Source organism: Aulonocara stuartgranti, assembly GCF_965226115.1.
Source record: "Aulonocara stuartgranti genome assembly, chromosome: 20".
NCBI classification, from domain to species: domain Eukaryota; kingdom Metazoa; phylum Chordata; class Actinopteri; order Cichliformes; family Cichlidae; genus Aulonocara; species Aulonocara stuartgranti.
Genome location: NC_138956.1, coordinates 6,670,327 through 6,692,617, shown reverse-complemented (window position 1 = coordinate 6,692,617; position 22,291 = coordinate 6,670,327). Strand labels below are relative to the sequence as shown.

At 39.2% G+C, this 22,291-nt stretch overlaps 2 protein-coding genes across 2 annotated transcripts; both read right to left on the bottom strand.

Moving 5' to 3' along the window:
• Positions 1–1,242: 1,242 nt before the first annotated feature.
• tmem51a (transmembrane protein 51a) lies at positions 1,243–9,041 on the bottom strand. The gene is made up of 3 exons (XM_082518715.1): positions 8,788–9,041; positions 4,883–5,351; positions 1,243–4,405 (listed from the first exon to the last, which is right to left on the bottom strand). Exons 2-3 carry the CDS (start codon positions 5,299–5,301, stop codon positions 3,997–3,999), a joined length of 828 nt encoding a protein of 275 aa, XP_082374841.1. The 5' UTR covers positions 5,302–5,351; positions 8,788–9,041; the 3' UTR covers positions 1,243–3,996.
• Positions 9,042–12,245: 3,204 nt separating this feature from the next.
• On the bottom strand, positions 12,246–18,942 carry LOC309697779 (kazrin-A-like). Its single transcript, XM_082519904.1, has 6 exons — positions 18,603–18,942; positions 16,287–16,518; positions 15,891–15,992; positions 14,005–14,171; positions 13,768–13,909; positions 12,246–13,165 (listed from the first exon to the last, which is right to left on the bottom strand). The coding sequence occupies exons 1-6, from the start codon at positions 18,662–18,664 to the stop codon at positions 13,007–13,009; spliced, it is 864 nt and encodes a 287-aa protein (XP_082376030.1). The 5' UTR covers positions 18,665–18,942; the 3' UTR covers positions 12,246–13,006.
• Between the last annotated feature and the right edge of the window lie 3,349 nt (positions 18,943–22,291).

Sequence of the window (22,291 nt, the reverse complement as noted above, 5' to 3'; positions counted from 1 at the left end):
GGAAGGGTGTTTCATGCTAAACTAAACTCACGAGTACTCTTGATTAGGTTTGTCAGTATTAAGAATGACTTAGTGTGGTTTTTGTCAGTAAAATTAAACCATTGTGTGTCAGAATAACTGTCAAATATATAATCGTGTCCTTGAAATTTGGCAACATAATTACATCTTGCTAGTGCCAGTTTGGACCTCCTTTCGCCTTCAGAACTTCCATTATTCTTCATGGCATAGATTCAACAAGGTGCTGGAAACATTCCTCAGAGACTTTGGTCCATATTTAGCATGTTAGTGTCACAGTGCTGCAGATTTGTTGGCTGCACATCTGTCATTCCACCGCATGTCAAAGGTACTTTATCTGGTGTCTGTGGAGGCTATACGAGTACAATGAATTCATGTCATGTTCGAGATGATCTGAGCTTTGTGACATGTGTTATCCTCCAGTAAGCACCCATCAGAAGATGGATACACTGTGTTCATAAAGGAATGGACGTGGTCAGGTAATCTTTGGCATTTACGGTAATGATGCTTAGTTGGTACTAAGAACGTCAGTTTCCCACCATAATATCCGCCACACCATTACACCACCAGCAGCCTGAACCTATATATGAAACACATTCGATCCTTGATTTCATTTTGTGCACAGCAGATTCTGACACCATCATCTAAATGTCAGATCAAACACTGTCTTCCAATCTTCTATTCTCCAATTTTGGTGAGTCTTTGCAATTTGAAGCCTCAGATTCCTGTTCTTAGCTGGTAGGAGTGTCTCTCTGTGTAAGGTTTAATGTGCAGAGATTCTCTCTGAATACTCTGTTCCCTTTCTATAAGCTTGAAGCAGTCTGGCCATTCTCCTCTGACCTCGTTGCCGCTCACTGGATATTTTCTCTCTTTCAGACAATTCTCGGTAAACCTCAGAGATGACTCTGTGGGAAAATTCCAGTAGATCAGCAGTTTCTGAAATACTCGGACCAGCCCATCTGGCACCAGCAGCCATGCCACGTTCAAGTCACTTAAATCAAGTTTCTTTCCCATTCTGATGTTCAGTTTGAACTCCAGCAGGTTGTCTTGACTATGCACAACTGCTACCATGCCACTGGCTGATTAAATATATGTATGAACAAGCAACTGATGTGTATGCAGTGCCGTGAGTGTATAAGTATAAGGGAGAAAATAGGAATTTTATGTATTCAACAGATTATGTCGGTCAGCATAAATGCACAAAGACATAGTTACAGAACACCAATTAACAAACAATTATTTTATTTTATTTTTATAAAATATTAATGTGATAAATTTGTTCAGTCTTCAGAAAAAACTCATTATCAAAAAACTAAACAAAAACAAAAAAAATACAAATTATCAGAAATGCATGGTTTCACAGTGTATCTACAATAAAAAACAAAAAAAACAAACAATCAAGCAATAAAAAAAAAAAAAAGAAAGAAAAAAAGAAAGAAAGAAAATGCAATAAATGAAACTGACAACATTTTTTTCCAGGAACTCATCTATATACAAGTATAAAAATCAGTTATGTAGTTAATTGGTCATTAGCAAATGAGGTACAGTGTTCATGTCTGCAGCAAAGAAGGTGGTTTAAAAAACAAAAAACAAAAAACAAAAACAAAACTGTAGATGAATTGCAATAACTGATCTCTAGTGACATGATAATTGTGCTGTGCAGTATACTGTATAGTCAGTTGGTATCCTTATGCATTTATCAGAAACAATATAAAACTGGATAATGAAGAGTCTAATTGAAAATGTCACTTTCCTTACAAAAAAAAAGTGAGCTGTGCAATTTCACAATATTAGTAACACTTAATGCAATTAATAAGTCATACAATTAAGCTTCAGCTGTCTGTCACGAAGAAGATATCAAAGTGTTTATACAGCTGCTGACCAAACCATTCCCAACGCATCGGCGTGTCTTCTATTTCGGCACCTTTGCTGCACACTTTTAAGGGAAGGCAAGTATACGAGTCGAGCTGCGATCAGCAAACAAGTGAGAATAGCTGGTGTTATGTTGGCACAGCTGCACACAGTCACAGAGTCTTTCTGTTTCCGTGTAGAACGCGAACAAAAACAAGCCCAGAGAAGCAGACTACACAGCTGCCTTCACAACTCGCCGTTCACCATGGCTACAGGCGAAAGCTCTCAACTATTCACATGTTCCATCAGTTTGCCTCAAACACTCCCTACTGTGTTTGCTGTTAGAGCATTGCAATGCTACGTTAAAAGAGCAACACTAGAGCTGAATCGAGTTCAACCAATGTGAATGAGATGTTTTAGGAAGTGCTGTTCTGAGTAGAAAGGTGTTTAAACTGCACTTTACTGCATACAGCTGAAGGGCAAACTTGCAATTAGCTGCCACTGCCAAAAGACTCCATAAAACGAGAAACTTTGAGTTTCCCGGAAAATTTCTTCTTCCTAGAAAGTCTCTTCTCTTGAACAAATCATGACTTTAATGCCGGCAAATCCTGCTGCTTTAGTGTAAACATGAGTTTTAACGATTACGACCTCCCAAGGGTTAAATTGGACCAGGGCCTTGTGCTCTTCCCTGTCACCGGACATCCTCCCATCCTCATCCTCTCCCTAAAACACATTTAGCCAGTTTACGCCTGAAACACCCATGGCTGTACCTTAGCAAACAGTTTAGTCCAACTTGTATGCCAGCTGCACTGGACATGACTGGTTACGTTTGAGAAGTTGTTAGACAAGCACATTTTTTAAATTTATTTCTTTTTTTAAATGGTTCCTCTTCTAATCAAAATTCTGATTAATACAGTTCAATAACTCAGTAAATGATACTAAAATCCAGCAATGCACTGATTTTGGACCATTTCACAGTTGGTAAAAGAAAAAGCAAAGAACAAACAACCTGGACAACTTAAAAAGTCAAACAGTATCCTTCAGCAAGCCTGTTTCACCTGCCTTGGGTGGAGCAAACCTGCAGAGAGTTTCTTTCAAAGGAGCCTTTCAAAAGAGAAAACTAGGATTTCTATTTTGCGAGAAATAAACATACTACCGTGGAACCATAACCAAAGATTCAACAAGGGATGCTTGAAATGCAGCAGACAGACGCTAATAAAGCTTTGTTTCATGTTGGTTCAGTAGAAAAGCTTCCGAATGAGTATCGTTGAGTAGATGCCTCACTTTAAAATGTGTAAAGAAACCCCCAGTACCAGGTTTCAGCTTTTTGAGGCAGAGACATAAAAGAAACCCTCCAAATCAAAGTCCAGTAAAACAGAAGCCATCATTACAAATGTAGAGAGACTGGATCTACAAAGCTCTGCAGACCCTCACACACACGCCAATTAAGACACATCGAAATTCATTTGATCCTAACCTCGAGAGGGCCGGGGGTGGGAGCAATACTATTGATAATGAGGGAGAGTTTCCGTGCAGCCTGATTCAGGTCAAGCCACCAAAGTGCATACAATACACAGGCGCTGTGGACCTTACAATTGGTAAACTACAGGCGGTGCTAATCCTAAGGATTCCAAGTCCTAAATGGTAGCTATATCTATTTAAATTCTCAAAACTTCACCCCACCCCCCTCTCAGGCGCGTCTTAGGCTCTTTCACCATCAACTCACCCATACAGTCAGTGTACAGTGGAGGCCAGTAACATAAAGGTAATTTATTAACAGAAACCTACAATAATATAAAAAAAAAACAACAACAACAAAAAAACCCTGCATGTGCAGTTTCCTCAATCCAATGTGCCACAGTCTGATAAAGATGTGTCACAGTAAGCAAGGATGCAACAAGTATGTCCTTTACTGCCTGTATCCACTTCAGAGATCCAAAGTTTTCTCCCGTTCAGTGCTTTGGATTTCTTTGGCATGATGATTACTGTTGAACAGAGAATGTATTTTAATGCCGCTGGCCGCATTCTTCAACAAGTCATATTCCAGGTCTTGGCTTGCAAAGGCTGATCAAAATCCACAGAAGATGATCGAAATTCCACCGAATCGTTCCAAACATTATCAGCTCCATCTTAAAGCGGCGGCACTTTATCCTCATACTGCGGTGGGGGGGTGAGTGGTTCAATACTGAATCCAGCTGTGGGCTGAGAGTTATCAATGTTTTTCATGTGCAGCTTCTCCGATTTAATCCTGCGGATACTGATAGGGAGAAGCTTAAGGTTATTTTTCCCAGGTCTATGGTTTGATGCAGAAACAGCAGCAGCAGGAGGACCACTCGAATCCACGGCAGGCTGAGATCTGCTAACTGTGCCCTCTGACCCCTCGTTCTCGTACTGCACACCATCCACTTGCACCAGGTCGTCATAGGAAGGCAGCTGGGAGACGCTCGGGCGAAGGCTGCTCTGAGTGACCGGGTACTGGCCACTGCATACCGCCTCCTCATAGGTGGGCACCGCGTAACGCTGGGCTTGCTGCTCAGCACTGTAAACATTTATGGAAATGCAAGAATAGAAATGGTACACTTTAATTACACATACTATTTAAATGCACAAACACATTATAGTCACACAATGACCAGTCCTGCACTAGCGTTGACTCACATGAGTGAAAATGATACAGCTTATATCAGGGCTGACAAAGTGATTGCCCTGATGTCTAACCCTGAGATTTACACTGCTGAAAAAGAATTTCAGCTACTGTGAGAGTAAATGTTGCTGCCTTTAAAGAAATTCTTGAGCAGGCAATAAAAACCACAAGCAGATCTCTCTCACATGTTTTCAGGTTAAAAGGAAAAAAAAAAGAAAAAAAAAAAAAAAACTCTCTGGGAGCGTGCTGAATACAATTAACTGAATTTGAGATTCTCTTAATAGACACAAAAAAATGAAGAAGTCATTTTGGAAAAAAAGCCCTAATTTTTAAAAGAAGTCAAAAAGTGATTTAGTCAGTCATGAAACTCACGTTTCCCTTTGCTCCTGGTCCCTTCCTCGTGCTCCGCTGTGGTTCTGGGCCTCCCGGAGTTGTTGCTCCCTCCGTTTGTTTCTCATTCCCAGACATAATGACAGCAGGAGCATAGCCACTCCGCAGCCCGTCAAGACGAAGGCCACAGAAGACGCCTTATTTTTCCTGCCTTCACCTGCCGGGTTGCCGCTGCTGCTGCTATTGCCAAGTGGTGTTGCAGGTACCACACTCCACACAATCATCACAATACCAAGGGCGACAAGCCCAACCCCCAAAGCACACAGGGCATACTGGGAACCGGAGTTTCCATTGATTTCGCCGCTGGTGTTGTTGTTGTTGTTGTTGCTGTTGTTATTGTTACTGCTACGAGCCTGTTCGTGGCCAAGAGTGTCTGGTGGTCCACCCACAGTGGAACGCATCTTGGCAGTCCCTAGATTTCAGTCAGAGCAGCTGCAGACGAAGTCAGAAACTGTAGAGAGAAAGATACAAGGGGGTGGACACAGAATGAAAATCCCGAGAGATATAGAATATGTCAGAGAACAGAAGAGAAACAAAAACACATTTAAAGTTTCTAATGTGGAAATGGTTTCTTTAAAAAGTGGCTGTCTGTGAGGTTGCGTTTCAGTAACATCAGTAGATGAAGTCTCTAAAGGATATTGACTATGTTTTCCAAAAGTTAAAAGCCGAGTCTTGCAGAGGTAAAGTGTGAAGAAAAAAAAAAAAAAAAAAAAAAAAAAAACCTGCACACACTTTTTGATCCGTCGTGCTGAAAAGGCAGCTAATACAAACAGAATTTCTTTCCTAAAATTGTATCCAGACTCAAAGGGATTTTATACTTTGAGAGATATAAAATGTGAGGCACGTCAGCATTCAGCGCACTGCACATATTAACTGCCTGACAGAGATACGCAAAGTTAGGCAGGGCTATTTGTCCTGATTGCTTTGGCCTTTGCACAGCTACAAAGAGGTCATTTTCCTAATCAATAGTGGCACACAGTATGGGAGGGGGGGGGGGGGGGGGGGGGGGACAGCATGGATTAAACAAGAGGCTTGCACTCCAGCTTTAAAAACTGTTAGCCTCATTTAGGGAGATGGTCAAATTCAGATCAAAGTGTTGACCCACAAGTAAGTAATAAGGTTATAGATTGCACTCCTGAACTGAAATTATTATATATATGACAATATATATATATGCATTTATAGTAAGGAGATCAGCATCGTGAGGGTTTAATTCATAGCCTCACCTTACGCCAAAATAGTTGAATATAATGGAAATTTGGCAGTGACCTAAAAAAGAAAAATCTGACATGTAAAGGAGCTGATCATCATAATTTCTGGACATATTAAGTTCCTCACCAGCTCTGAACACGCCGTTAATGTGTTCCTGAGAATGAATTACGAGCCTCCAAAACTCCCATAAGTTCTAGTAGCAGGAAGCCTAACTCAACTTTCAATAGTTAGAGCTCTCCTTAATAAATAAGCGTCATTTCGTAAGGTATTACCGAACATGTTACTTCTGCCCAGAGATTTGTTCTTTATATGCATCCATTTTTCAAAGAAACCCACAGAACATAAAATTCACTGAAGCAAGATTCCATCAAGGCCACTTCCAGTAGGTGTGCTGAATGGAAAAAAATAAATAAAATTTACAGCAGACTCACAAAGTCATAGGGCTGCTCGATTATGGCAAAAATGATAATCACGATTATTTTCACTGAAATTGAGATCACGATTATTTGACGATATTTATTTAACCCTTTAAGACCTACTATAGAACCAAGTCCACCAGAGCTTATATTATTTTTATTTATTTTTTTTACATGCTGTAGTGCCATTTGTGGGAGCATTTCAAGTTGCTATACATCAATACAACTGTTATAGCCCATATTTTAATAATATGTATGCATTAAGTGCATAGTAATTACATAAATTGCAAAAAAGTGCAATAAACTACAAAAAAAATTGAAAATCGCTTTTGTTTTGTTTACATATATTTCTACTTGGAGAAGTTTAAGAGGTTTATCCCTCAAAACTTTAAATACAATAAAGTTGCAAAAAATAGTTTCCCACCACAGGAAATTTATTTTGAGTGTCTTCATAGTTTTATTTTGGAGATACAGCAATTTTTATATACTGCAGGAAAAACAAAAAACAATCCTATGATGCAAATTTGCAAAGAAAACAGCATGTGCATCATTTCACTGTGGGAAGTGTTACGAACAGCTGATAGGAACGGCAAAGCTGTTTCTGGAATATTATGTTTTTGTTCCTGCAAGCGCTTTTTATGCAATTTTTGCAAAGCTATATGTGGAACGAAACCGTGACCGAGGACAAGCTGATGGCATCAGATGTAAGTACAACTCCTCCGGTTTCATATGCAAAACAAATTATTGCGCTAGCTTACACGGTCCAGGTTCTACAGGGATTTAAAAATAGTTACGCAAAACGGAGCGTGCTGCTCTGACGGCTTTAAAGGGTTAACAATGACTTTAAAAAAATAATATAAAATAGTGTGCAACACCACTGAAGTTTTTTTTTTTTAAACTCTTTTCAACCAAAGGCAGTCACTCTCCTCTCCAAATAACTATAGCTTTCCGAGCTTCCCTCGGGTCCTCTTAATCAGCGGTCTCCACCCTTTTTTGCGCCACGGACCGGTTTATGCCCGACAATATTTTCACGGACCGGCCTTTAAGGTGTCGCGGATAAATGAGGGAGGGGCTAATAATCGGCTCAGTCATTTTTAATGATCGTTGAAAGCCCAGATCATAATCGTGATTAAAATTCGATTAATTGAGCAACCCTACAAAGTCACATCATAAGGAGCTACACTCAGCACTTTAAATGGGCAGATAAAGATTATTACAGCCCCTGTAAAAATAAATAAATAAATCTGTACAACATTATCATCCCGTAATTTACAAAGAAATATACAGGGTTTCTGTGTCAACCTACTTTTTAATAATTCAATTATAATAAATAAGCAGTTTTGTGTTCATATTTAAAACCATAACCAAACATTAAATCAAACACTGCCCTACAAATTAAAATAATTCTCTGAAGCGCAGTGAGCATGACCAATAAGCACACTTGCACATGTGCTGCATGATTTTATTTTGCATGCTTTAGAAAGTGCAGGACGACTACTAGGGACTGTAAATAAATTAGGACAAAAGCGCAAAAGAAATAACCTCGAACCACTCAGGAATGTCATCGCGAAATACCCATACTATGGATCCATCCATGGATACAATAATAACAGTCTGGTTGGTAAACGTGCCCAGACCTGCTGCACTCTAAAGTGAGCCCCCCCTCCTCCCCATTCCCGTTCTAAGGAATGCATGGCATGAGAGTGAATCCAGCTCATCATGACAGCTGCAAACGCAGATACCACGTCCTACTTTTCAAAAAGTTGTGCAGTTGAGACGTGCAAAGTGAGGTCACATATTATTGACTTGCTCAGGGGTAGTTACAGTCCAATCTAACAGGTTTATTTCACCAAACAACGCAGTAACACATTAACAGGCCTGCCCACTTGAAAAGCAATCCCTCCACAGGCCCGGGCACAACATATTTCTAGTGATGTTGTCGTCATTGTCACCTAATCTAAAAAAAAGTCAACTCGACTCTAAACTAAACTAACTCAAGCTACTAGTATAACTTCAGCACTCGGGTGAGTTGTACTAAATATGACTCACAGCTGGGGGGAAAATGCCCGCGTTCGTGCCAACAATGGGACTCTTTCTTACTTTGAACCCGGGAGATAAGTAATGAGGAAAACTCAAACCCTCGGACAAACACCCTTTGAGAATAAATGATTAAATAATGAGTCGTCAGTGTAACTTTTAGTAACATTCAGCGATACATACTAACACTTCAGCGAGCAACTTTAACGACGTTCCACTCACCTCTGCATCCTAAGTGACTCCTCTTCGTGTTCTGCCTGAACTTGGGAGCTGCGCTGTTTATTATCGCACACTGTCGACACTGGCACGACTTTATGAGGCATAATTTGGTGACAAATAACGGTTAACGACCGGGAAGTTTTCTCTGAGAAGGATGGGCCCGGTCACAGAGAAAGCCGGAAGGAGGGGGCTCCAGCCACTTAGACTTCCAGTTTCATTAACTCTTTCGCTCTCGGCGCGTTAATAGACGGAGTCAGGGTGGTTCTTCACTGTCACACACGCTGTCCCCTCCACTTATCTGCTGTACAAAAAGCCGGGATATACACTTTGACAGTTAATGATCTATTATTGCTTGCGACATAAAGCCGATGGGAAACATTTGTTTGCAAATGCACAAAAATATAAACCGGAAACATCTGGCCTTCGCACAAGTCCTTAATGACTTAAAAGACAAAAGACCTATTTAATACTGAAGTCAATTTGATTTCAGTTTAACAGATAGGCGTTAAGCCAACAACAACAGACCACCTTGTTGTAATTTACTAACACACAATCAGAGCTAAATGGATAAAAACATACGTACACAAGGTAGAAAACTAAGCTTTCAACCCAGCCCAGAGTAATAAAATTAATGGGTAATAAAATTAATGACGACATTTACAGTTTCAGGGTCCAGTACAAGGTTTAGGTTGATTTTTTTCTTAACAGACTTGCCCAGTTAGACATGGCAGTGTGATAATAAGCGTTCATGCGCATAATGTCCCTGGAGTTGAAGCATTTAAATGAAATTGCATTTTGCAGTTTCAGTAGGTAGGTAGGTAGGTAGATAGATAGATAGGTAGATAGATAGATAGATAGATAGATAGATAGATAGATAGATAGATAGATAGATAGATAGATAGATAGATAGATAGATAGATAGATAGATAGATAGATCTAGCCATCAATATCAGTCATTAGATCATTTATCTCCTCCTGTGGTCAGCTGGGATAAAAACAAGAGGAGACAGATGTCACTAATGTCAAGACACTAAACCTTCTCACAATGCACAGAGTGCTCCACCCTAATTCAAATGCCCTGAGGTTATATGAGCAATGGAAAGAGAGAGGGCGTGGATTAGTGAGTGTGAGCCATAATCCCAGATGAAGCACGGAGAATTCACAAATACATCAGGAATATTTCCCCCTGAGATGAGCTGTTCCAAGAATGCTTCGGGCAGCTGAAGACAGATGGTGATTAGGAACAGGAAGGGGAACTATAACAGAGGACCTGAATGGGATGTACCATCAACAGACAGAGGAAATGGCTGATATCAAAAATGGCTGGAAAAGGACAGCTTAAAGGACAACACAGAAGTCTGATCATGTCAGAACAAGAACAGGCCCCATGCCACAAATCCACAGACACAGAAGCCAACGGGACCCAATTTGCAGACTGTGCAAAGGTGCCCCAGAATCACACACACTGATAGGCACAGCCAAGTAGCTGGGATAGTGTACAGAAACATCTGTGCTGTATATGGAGAGGTCCCCAATTTCCAATATGAAACACCATTAAAGATGGTAGAGAACAACAGGATTAAGGTCCTGTGGACAGACAACAACTCCTAGCCAGCAACCAGACATAGTGGTGGTTGACAAGGAGCAAAAGACAACAGTTGTGATAGGGCCTGCAATCCCAAGGGACAGCAACATCAAGAACAGGGGGCACGAGAAAACAGAGAAGTATCAGGGGCTGAAGGAACGAGTGGAGCAGACGTGGAAGGTTAAGTCCAAAGTGGTCCCAGTGTCACAGTGTAAGAGCTGTAACCCCCAAATCGGAAGAGTGGCTTCAGCAGATTTCAGGATCTCGGTCTGGAGTCTCAGACTACCAGCATGTGTATGTGTGTGTGTACTATTAATAATAATCAAAGCTCAAAGTCATTTTCAAAGACAAGGCCTACCTGTGTAACTGTTACCTGTGTAACTTGCCCTTTTTTATCTTCAGCATACACAGTAGTTTGTATGAGTCATTCCAATCTCAAACAGATTAAAAATTATCTATAAAAATGCAAATGATTTGTTGTTTTACAACCAGTGAGATTATTAAACGTCAGAGACACAGCCCTGTTTCAAGTCCTGATAATCAATGACTTTTACTTCTTTGTAAATTTACCACTTACTGGCAGTCACGCCTTTTTAGCCCTTTGGACTGGGAAATGCAACCCTGAAGATTTATCCTGCCCACACTGGTGACGTAGATGGTCTTTGACTATTTATTTAGTCATTCGTCTGTATAATTGTGTATGTGCAATATGTCACTGATATGTTCAAAGATAAAAGATGAAAAAAAACAAAGGGTTTCACGTTGCTCTGCTTCATTGTTTCAGTGGTCCCCCTGTCTCAGCTTACTAGAATGAGGACTGAAGCAGTCACTGCATTGTTCCTTTGTCATTCTGGGCTCCTGGGAAACATTCTTCCTCCTAAGCTTTTGTCTGGTTCCTCTGCTTCATCAAATACACACTCACACAATGCAAGGACAGAAATATATGTGAACAAATTGGGACTTAACCTGGTGGTCTGAATTAATCCCTTATCACTCCCAGTGTGTAATCAAATATGATGGCAGAGAAATATCACTGTAAACTGTACTAATTTATAAGGCTACGTAGGCTTGAGTGTAGCAAATGAACCACACTGGCTTAGACATAGCTCTAGTAGAAATACCAGTATTTTAATTTTTCCCATCAAGTAAAACCATCCAAATCTACTGTTGATCTTAGTTTAATGGTCCTTGTCCACTAAATATTTCAAAGCAGGTAACTGAGTTCCCTCATCATTATCTTTTAATGTCTCACATTACAAAATGGCTTTACCCAACCAACCCTTGGTGGATTACAGTAAAGGCTTTAAGTGAGGCAGTGCATCTAGCCTAAGGAGGGCGTCTTTATTTGTGCTGTGTCATGCAACTATGGTACAAAGGTTTGAGTCATCATGAGTAAGAGGAGGAAATAGCATCATGAGGAACTGTCACAGCTGAGACTTGAGTTAACGTGTCTGACAGGGAGTGCAGAGCTGGATGATAGCTGCCCAAAATGCCATCAATAGATCAGTAAAATGCCAAGGTTATGGCAGATTTTATTGCGGGCACTGTTTGAGTTACAGTGGACGCTGCCTCTTGGAAAAGGGAGGGGGGGGGGTTTCTCAGTGACACTTTTACTGTAACAATGGAGACTCACTACAATATTATTATCTTACTTTTCTCTGATCTTTATGGATCCTTTCATTTCCTTTTATTCCCACCTTTATAGTGCAGGCAGCCATATTATTCTTTGTGCTGAGCAGTGGAGCTTTGCAATTTATTGGGAGACCAACCCTCCTTCTCCCATCATCAACATGTCTTTTTTCTCCCCAGATTGTACTCTGGCGTTCATTGATATTCTGATGGATGCAACTAGTCACATATATATTTTAGACACCATCTTTATTTCATTTCAGTGAGCACTTTCCTTTTCACAAAAAAATACACGCTCACACATCACAGCTCAGCGATCTTTTTCTTTGTTGTTGTTGGCATTGCTCAGATATTTTATGTTTACTGCACAGTATAAAACATCAGAAGAGGTGCTACATATGCTTTGACAGAACAGTGTAAATGTGCGAGATGAAAAATGACTATCAAACATAGATTCTAAAATTTTTAAATTCAGTTCAAGTCTTTTTAAGTTGGTTTTTTTTTTAATGCTAAGTCACATTGACAAGGCATCACAAATGGCAGAACTGAATGACACAAGAGCCACTTACACGGTTACGAAATATGAAACTTTGTTTTTTTACATTTTGTCATCAAGTGCTCTGTATAAGACAAACAGTCATTTCCCTCACTAGTCAAAAAAAACGAAGAAAAAAACCCATTTCAGTTAGTTACCTCCTGGTGTACACACAAGAATAGAAAAATATATAGCTCGAGTCGTTCATAGTCATCTTAATTCTGGCGTTGGGGGAGGGGCGCTTACTGTCCTCAAAGATGCTAAAACTTCCCCAAAAAACAGGAAACTTGTTAAAAAACAACAACAAAAAAACAACATTTTCCTTGTTACAAAGTGCAAGCTGCCCTGTAAAGGCTAATTTTAAGATAAAAAAAAAAATCACCATCCCATGTTTGCGTGCACATGGATGACAAATGTCCATGTTGTACATTGTCATGAAGTGAATGACTGGTATTGGTAGAACTCTGATAACATCACACATTGGTGACCTCGATGCTGGTGTAACCACGGATGGGGCTTCCTTCTGCCCTGGGCGGAGTGTGATCTCGAACCTCTCTAGGCAGGGAGCCATAGCTGCTATGGCAACTCAAGTCCCGCCCATTGCGAGCTTTGGGACTAAATCCTGCTGGAGGCTAGAACAGAAACAATGTATCCATTACTACAAATGACAAACAATGTATAAAGATGAATGCAGCTTCTGGGTCTGAAAAGTGAAATTGGGGTGTAACTTGATATAGCATGATGCCTGTTTTGCACATTTTTGCCCGATTTAGAGTCAATTAGCCTTAGGGCTTAGCTACTTCATGACTGACAACTTGCTGCAATAGTTGCAAAGCAGTGTCTGGGGTTTCTCATTCAGATCCACACCTTGTTGATGATGTCATGATGTCAGGGTTAAAAATAAATCCAAGACAGCAACAGCCAAAATGCTCAGGTGGAGGGTTCGTACAGGTATCCACCTTTTATGTACAGTCTATACTTTCTCATTAGTTGTGGTCCCCCTGATGACATATCTTATACTTACAGTTAATTTAATAATCAATAATTGATTTGGTTAATCAATCAAACCTCTCTATCTTCCTTCTTATTTACATGTCTTGCAGGCTGCTCTAGCAATATATTCAATACCCAAGTAATGCTGCAGAGCTTCATTATCGTCACTGTGTAATTTGTCAACACTAAGCTCTTCTGCGCTACAATTTGGCTAAAATTGAGGGAAGAACTTTTTCCCCACCTTCACAGCCCTCCTTCTCAATGAGCCTTCTTCATCGGTGTGCCGGGCAGTAGAGGTGGGAGGTCTGCCCAAAGAGTTCTGACGAAGGAGGACAGGTGGTGTCCCCAGACCTAAATGCTCGTATTCCTGTTTGGCATCCACGCTGCAGAAAGCATGGGGAAAGATCAGTGTGACGGGGGAAGCCAAAATAGTAATTAAAGACAGTAGAAAACACATCCCTGTGAATTTTCCTGTCACCTGGCTTGGCCAATTAGTGTTTTCATCTCTTCCACAAGGTGTCGGCGAACCATGTGTTTGCTGCTGGAGATTCCTAGCACCGTTGCCATCGTGTCAGTGTTGAAAGTGGGGTCTAGTACCATGACAGCCCCATGAACGCCACTGTTTAGGAGACTCTCAGCAAACTCCTGCATAGGCAGAAAAAGGCAAGTACAGAATAGTAATCTTATTTGTTCATAACATCAGATCTAAAATTCTTGGTTGAGTCAAAGAGGATATTGATATTGATTTTTTTGTCTATATCAGTAGAAGTTCCAGCTCCCTGAGGAGTTTAACCGGACGTCATCCAGACATGTTTATCTGTACACACCCGGAGTGTGATGGGACAAAGGCTGTAATCTGGCAGGTGTTGTAATCAACTGGTAGCAGTTCAAAAGTAAATGGCAAAGACCTGCTATCACTTTGTGGAGGTATGGAGCACAGAACAAACAGTCTTTATGTGGTAGTGCGTTTATACAACACAAAACAGTATTGTTACAGCCCCAGCAGGCCTGCTATGTTTTATTGTCTGAGAGTCCTACTGTTTGCTTCCTTGAATCAGGTGCCTCCCCCTTTCTGCTGTGGGGCTGGTTAGATATGCACTCAGCTGACTCAGCTTAGCAATTATAACTGAGAGTATAAAAGCTGAGGGGAGCCACAACTAAGCACCAGTGGTTCACCTGTGTACACAGGGTTGGCTTTGATTTATTGATTGATTAAACGCTTTTCTTTGCCCACCAAAGGCTTTGCTTTTCTCTCGTTTGTATTTTGTCCTTGACAGAAACAGCACTTTACCCATCTCTTTAAAGTTTTTAGTATAATCTTGTTTTGCCTCATTCCAGAAAAGAAATGCAGTACAAATACCCAGTTAAGATACTGAAGTGGAATTTTCAGGTGTCATTACATAACTTGAATCTTTATTTTTCTCACCACTTTTTACTTTTATTCACTACATTTTTACACAAATACCTCTACTTGCTGCATCGTACATTTTCATAACAGCCTTATAGGTTCAAGACATTTGAAGGGTGTTACTATTCCACATCACTGCGCATCTTCCAGATTTAAACCAATTTGAGGCTAAATTGAGGAAACAATAACACATAAAAGGCCATTTTATTGGTCTATCCATCACTGGTGCTTATCACACACGACAAGTGGTACAAACCTATGCATCATTTATCACTTTATATTCAGAGGTTACCTAAGCACTTTTATTTTACATTCAGATGGATGGATCGGGTGTGTGTGGGGTGGGGTAACTTGGGGTTCAGTATCTTCCCAAGGATGCTTTGAACTGGGGAGGATCAGTCAGCCCACCATAAATTGTATAAATTGTAGACAATTTATACAATTTATTTCATAGTGGTTATTTTCTCGTACACTACCACAACAGCTGATATTAGGGTTCTTTTGCCTGCCAAATCCCACTTTAACCCCTGACTATATTCATTTTCCTGTTTAGGTGTGCAGGCCAACTCACCAATCTACAATGTGGGCAGCAGCATATGTTTTTTTTCTCTGTTTATGTTCAACATACCAGATGTAATCTAACAAGTACGTTCCATAATATGACATGAGGTTGTGTTTCCTCTGCATAAAAATAGATGGTAGATATGTGCTCGAAAGAGCTACTTTTAAACCTTAATGAACTTTTATCAGCGTATTTTTAACACAAATATCTGGAAATTAACTATCACATACCCAGGACATTCTGAGATTCAGACCCAGAACCTCTCTGATTTGTTATGGCGTAACGGTAAACTCTTTAACTTTGCTAAAACTATACTTTTGTTTGCATACAAGTTTGACCTGTAAACCTATTGGCTGACATGTGTTCAAGAATTTTAAGATGAACTTTCTCTCACCTTGAGGTCAATATCTCTGATCCATTTCATGACCCGATGCATGGTCCATACCAGAGGATCCACATTGTGGTGCTCGCACTGTACCCGGCGAGCCTGTAATGCCTGAAAACCATTTTAACAAGAACTTTTACAGATCTGATCTATTTTCACCTTTACTGTGAACATCCCAAAGTACAAAGGAGTGACAAAACTAAAAGACTGAAAATCTAGACCCTTCACCCCTACAGTTTGCATTTACTTATCCTTTTAGGTGGAAGGATCACTGCCAATCAATAAAAGGTAAACTCAAAAGTAAAATCAATGTCAAGCCCCAACACCTTACTATAACCCCTCATTGTTATTTGTTTTCCTTTAATTTGTCACCCATCAGTGTACTCACTGCCATTTCTCATTTACCTCCTTGTCAAAATGAAGCAACTGCAGCAGTTCGATGCCTAGCAGCAAGCTGACCTGATGGAACTTCTTGGTGATGTTTAAGTGACGTTCGAGGTCCCGACGTGTCAAAGAGTTCAGGACCCGCCCATCTATCAAGTGATTGTGAAAGGCCTGGGAGTACTGAGGCAAACCCACATCGCTTAACCAGGCTTTTGCCACCCAGTGGTGGTCCATATCCGCAGCCTTGGACAGCCTACAGACAGACAGCATGAAGAGTTCCTTTACCTAAGAAATCACATTTTTATCATCACGTGTGGGATTTAGCCACAAAGAGTTTGAATTGTACTGACCAGCTTACACCCCCATTAGGCTGAAGTTCCTAACAAGCACTGAATGGATTGTTGCTAAATTCATATTGTATGGTATAATAATAATAAGTTTGCCATCTCTTGATTTTTCTTCTGATTTCATCATCAGGTTAAAAACTACCATACTAAAATAAGACTGTGAACATGCTTCACCACATACCTGATAAACAGTAGCATGTTACTTTTGCTAATGTGGACACATTATGTAGCTTTAAGAACTACTGAGCTGAACTCAATTATTTTTATTCAATTCATATAGCACCAAATCACAACAGCAGTTGCCTCAAGGCGCCTTATACTGTATGATAAAGACCCTACAATAAAAGAAAGAAAGCCTTAAAAATCAGATGACCCCCTATGAGCCAGAACTTTGCAACACTGGGAAGGAAAAACTCCCTTTTAATAGGGAAAAATCTCCAGCAGAAGTGGGCTCAGGAAGGTGCAGCCGTCTGCCATGACCGGTTGGGGGTGAGGAGAAAAGAAGAGAGCAGACTGAGGTAGGATAAAAAACACACTGTAGAAGAACACCAGAGATTAACTATGACTAATAATGCATTGGAGCCCATCTACATCAGCAGGGAGTGTGTGAAGAGGGTGCTCAGCTTCAAGTTCCTGTGTGTGCACATGGATGCAGACCTCCAGTGCTCCAGCTTGGAGGTTATGAAAAAGGCCCAGCAGCATCTCACTTAATGAGGAGCCTCAGGAGGACTACCCTAAAGAGGGAGCTGCTGCTAACTGTCTTCTACCGCTACTCCACTGAGAGTGCGCTGACATATTGCATCTCTGTGTGGGTCTCGAGCTGCACCATAGCACACAGGAAAGCACTACAAAGGGTCATTAACGTCACGAGAAAAATCACTGGCCACCCTCTTCCCTCCCTGAAGGACCTCTGCAGCACATGCTGTCTCAAAAGGGCACACAAGATCTTGCGGCACTGCAATGCAAATACCTGACACCGGGCCTTGTGCAATACACAGTGCACACACTGTATATTTCATTCTGCATATATGTTACTATGTATATATTGTGATTGCTGCTTGCCTTTCATTTAGCACCAATGCAGGACAGTAGTCCAATTTTGTTGTACTATTGTAGAAAGTATAACTGTGTAATGACAATAAAATCATCTACTCAAACTGTAGCTATTATTTTAAAAAAGAAGCTGAAATTGTTCACAACTGCTGTTAACAAATCAGGTAGCTGTGCCATTATTATTGTTATTTATTCTATTATTCTATTTTACTCTTTTACTTTTGATTGTACTTTTTATCTTACAAAGCATGCTGAACAATTGTGTAATGCCACATAAATAAACTTGCCTTGGCTTTCATCAAAAATTGACTGATCAATCAATCAATCTAGTTGGATTAGATTATTGGATAATGATAACCACATGCAGCCCTAAATATCACATATGTAAAGGAACTCACTGCAGAAAGTTTTTGAAGGGATTATTTCTTTGCTATAAAGCAGTTTCACAGAGAATTCTTCAAACTTTGCACTTGAAGGCCAGAGTGAGGGGGGAAACTGACTCGAGAAAGACATGCTGCTGCTAAATTTTTCAAATGCAATTCTTCAGTGCTTTAGGGTTACTGAACTGAATATTTCAAAACCCAGACACCTTGATCTTAAACCTGCTACTTGGCTAAACTGCCATACAGTGTAACTATTGGTTAAAACAAATAAGCTTATACTTGCCACATATGTGTTTATGATTCACACAGGAACAATTTAGACAGTCTTCAGTTTAGCTGACCTGCATGCCTTTCATGCCCTTAGGAAGCTTTCAAGAGCTGTAACAGCCTTGGGACTCTTGCATTTGTTTAAACTTCATGTGTGGTAAAAAGCCAGAAACGAGATCCTTCATGCATTAGGTAAATGCATGTACAATAAATCACCGACAGGTGGCCCCCATACGCCATCAAGTAACAGGCAGTTTACAATAAGGACCACTATGGCCCTTCCTTACCCTCTGCCGTTCTCAACATCTCTGTAATCTTCAATGGCCAGGCGGAGTTTCCGACGATGCATCAAATTGCTGACACCTAGACCCAGCTCCAGGTCTTCATCCGTTAACCCCAGTAAAACCTGCAAAAAAAAACTTGTGTCAAGCCAGCCTCCAATTCGAGACTTGCAGTCAAGCCAGCCTCCAGTTGATTTTACGTTCCCTGTGTATTCAAAGTATTACGGGAATGGATGTGGAAACCGGATTTCAAAATAAAAGCCAACTTCGAGTGAATTAACAGATATGTTAAGAACATAATAACATATAATTTAGGCTTTTTTTTTTTTTAGAAACTCTAATGTTACATCTACATGACACAGCCTTGTACCCTAATTGTGCCCTGTCAAGGCCATCTTATTTTGGATTTCAAAGTAAAAGCCCTGTGAATCTTCATTTTTGAACTACTCTTTCAATGAATTCATAATGCTCTTAAAAGCAAAAGTCGTATTTCCAAATACTATTTGAACTTTGTATCAACACTTTCCAACCGCAGTCTTTTTCACAGTAATACCATATCAAATAAATTCTTTCTGATTTTGCTTTTCATAGTAATGGCCCTTTGAAATTGCCGATATTTGACTTAATCTCCTAACGATTCAAAATGCTCTAAAATGAAAAATTCCTGTTTCCACAGGGTAATTCCACTTTAGATCAACAGTATACAACCCCGCAGTGATACCATATCAATATCAAGTCATTCTGATTATGCCTTCCAAAATAAAAGACTTTTCAAATTGCCAAGATACGACCTACTCTTTTAAAGATTTCAAAATGCTCTAAAAGTGAAAATTGCTGTTTCCACATGATAATTTCACTTTAGGTCAACAGTATACAACCTCACGATGTTACCATATCAATTTCAAGTAATTCTGATTATGCCTTCCAAAATAATGGCCTGTTGAAAATGCCCATAATTTACCTAACTTTCAGTGATTTCGGAATGCTCTAAAAAGGAAATTTTCTGTTTCCACAGAATAATTTCACTTTAAATCAACAGTATACAACCCCACAGAGATACGATGTTAAGATCAAGTCACTCTGATTTTGCCTTCCAAAATAAAAGTATTTTCAAATTGCCCATAGACGACCTACTCGTTTAACGATTTCAAAATGCTCTTAAATTGAAAGATGCTGTTTCCACAGGATAATTCCACTTTAGATCAACAGTATCCAACCCGACAGTAAAACCATGTAAATTTCATGTTGGTCTGATTTCGCCTTTCAAATTAATGGCCCGTCGAATTTGTCCATATGTGATATACTCTTTCAATTATTTCAGAATGTTTTAAAAATGAAAATTGCTGTTTCAACACATATTGGGTTTTCATTTTGAAAAGCAAAATCAGACTCAATTGATTATGACAGAATTGAATCATAAAGATGATGTAAAAGGAAGCTGAAATTGCCACTAGGTTGTAATTGATAGTACGTTTATATTTTAAGTCTGTGGAAAGATGTCATTCTAAATAAAGAAATTACAAAACAGCTTGCAAACCAACCATGACATCTTTCCACAGACTTAAAATATAAACGTACTATCAATTACAACCTAGTGGCAATTTCAGCTTCCTTTTACATCATCTTTATGATTCAATTCTGTCATAATCAATTGAGTCTGATTTTGCTTTTCAAAATGAAAACCCAATATGTGTTGAAACAGCAATTTTCATTTTTAAAACATTCTGAAATAATTGAAAGAGTATATCACATATGGACAAATTCGACGGGCCATTAATTTGAAAGGCGAAATCAGACCAACATGAAATTTACATGGTTTTACTGTCGGGTTGGATACTGTTGATCTAAAGTGGAATTATCCTGTGGAAACAGCATCTTTCAATTTAAGAGCATTTTGAAATCGTTAAACGAGTAGGTCGTCTATGGGCAATTTGAAAATACTTTTATTTTGGAAGGCAAAATCAGAGTGACTTGATCTTAACATCGTATCTCTGTGGGGTTGTATACTGTTGATTTAAAGTGAAATTATTCTGTGGAAACAGAAAATTTCCTTTTTAGAGCATTCCGAAATCACTGAAAGTTAGGTAAATTATGGGCATTTTCAACAGGCCATTATTTTGGAAGGCATAATCAGAATGACTTGATATTGATATGGTAACATCGTGAGGTTGTATACTGTTGACCTAAAGTGAAATTATCCTGTGGAAACAGCAAAATTCTTTTTAAGAACATTTTGAAATCGTTAAAAAAGTAGGTCGTATATATGCTCAATTTGAAAGGGCATTTATTTTGGAAGGCATAATCAGAATGACTTGATATTGATATGGTATCACTGTGGGGCTGTATACTGTTGATCTAAGGTGGAATTACCCTGTGGAAACAGGAATTTTCCATTTTAGAGCATTTTGAAATTGTTCCAGGATCAAGTCAGATATGGGCATTTTGAAAATGCTTTTATTTTTGAAAGCAAAATCAGAATGACTTGAAATTGATATGGTAACATCGTGAGGTTGTATACTGTTGAACTAAAGTGAAATTATCCTGTGGAAACAGCAAAATTCTGTTTAAGAACATTTTGAAATCGTCAAAAAAGTAGGCCGTATATGTTCAATTTGAAAGGGCATTTATTTTGGAAGGCAAAATCAGAATGACTTGATATTGATATGGTATCACTGTGAGGTTGTATACTATTGATCTAAAGTGGAATTACCCTGTGGAAACAAGAATTTTTCATTTTAGAGCATTTTGAAATCACTGAAAGTTAGGTCAATTGTGGACAATTTGAAAGGGCTTTTATTTTTGAAAACAAAATCAGAATGACTTGATATTGATATGGTATCACTGTGGGGTTGTATACTGTTGATCTAAGGTGGAATTACCCTGTGGAAACAAGAATTTTTCATTTTAGAGCATTTTGAATCGTTAGGAGATTAAGTCAAATATCGGCAATTTCAAAGGGCCATTACTATGAAAAGCAAAATCAGAATGACTTGATATTGATATGGTATCACTGTGAGGTTGTATACTGTTGATCTAAAGTGGAATTACCCTGTGGAAACAGGAATTTTCCATTTTAGAGCATTTTGAAATCACTGAAAGTTAGGTCAATTGTGGACAATTTGAAAGGGCTTTTATTTTTGAAAACAAAATCAGAATGACTTGATATTGATATGGTATCACTGTGAGGTTGTATACTGTTGATCTAAAGTGGAATTACCCTGTGGAAACAGCAAAATTCTATTTAAGAGCATTTTGAAATCACTGAAAGTTAGGTCAATTATGGACAATTTGAAAAGGCTTTTATTTTTGAAAGCAAAATCAGAATGACTTGATATTGATATGGTGTCACTGTGGGGTTGTATACTGTTGATCTAAAGTGGAATTACCCTGTGGAAACAGGAATTTTCCATTTTAGAGCATTTTGAAATCACTGAAAGGTAGGTCAATTATGGACAATTTGAAAGGGCTTTTATTTTTGAAAGCAAAATCAGAATGACTTGATATTGATATGGTATCACTGTGGGGTTGTATACTGTTGATCTAAGGTGGAATTACCCTGTGGAAACAGGAATTTTCCATTTTAGAGCATTTTGAATCGTTAGGAGATTAAGTCAAATATCGGCAATTTCAAAGGGCCATTACTATGAAAAGCAAAATCAGAAAGAATTTATTTGATATGGTATTACTGTGAAAAA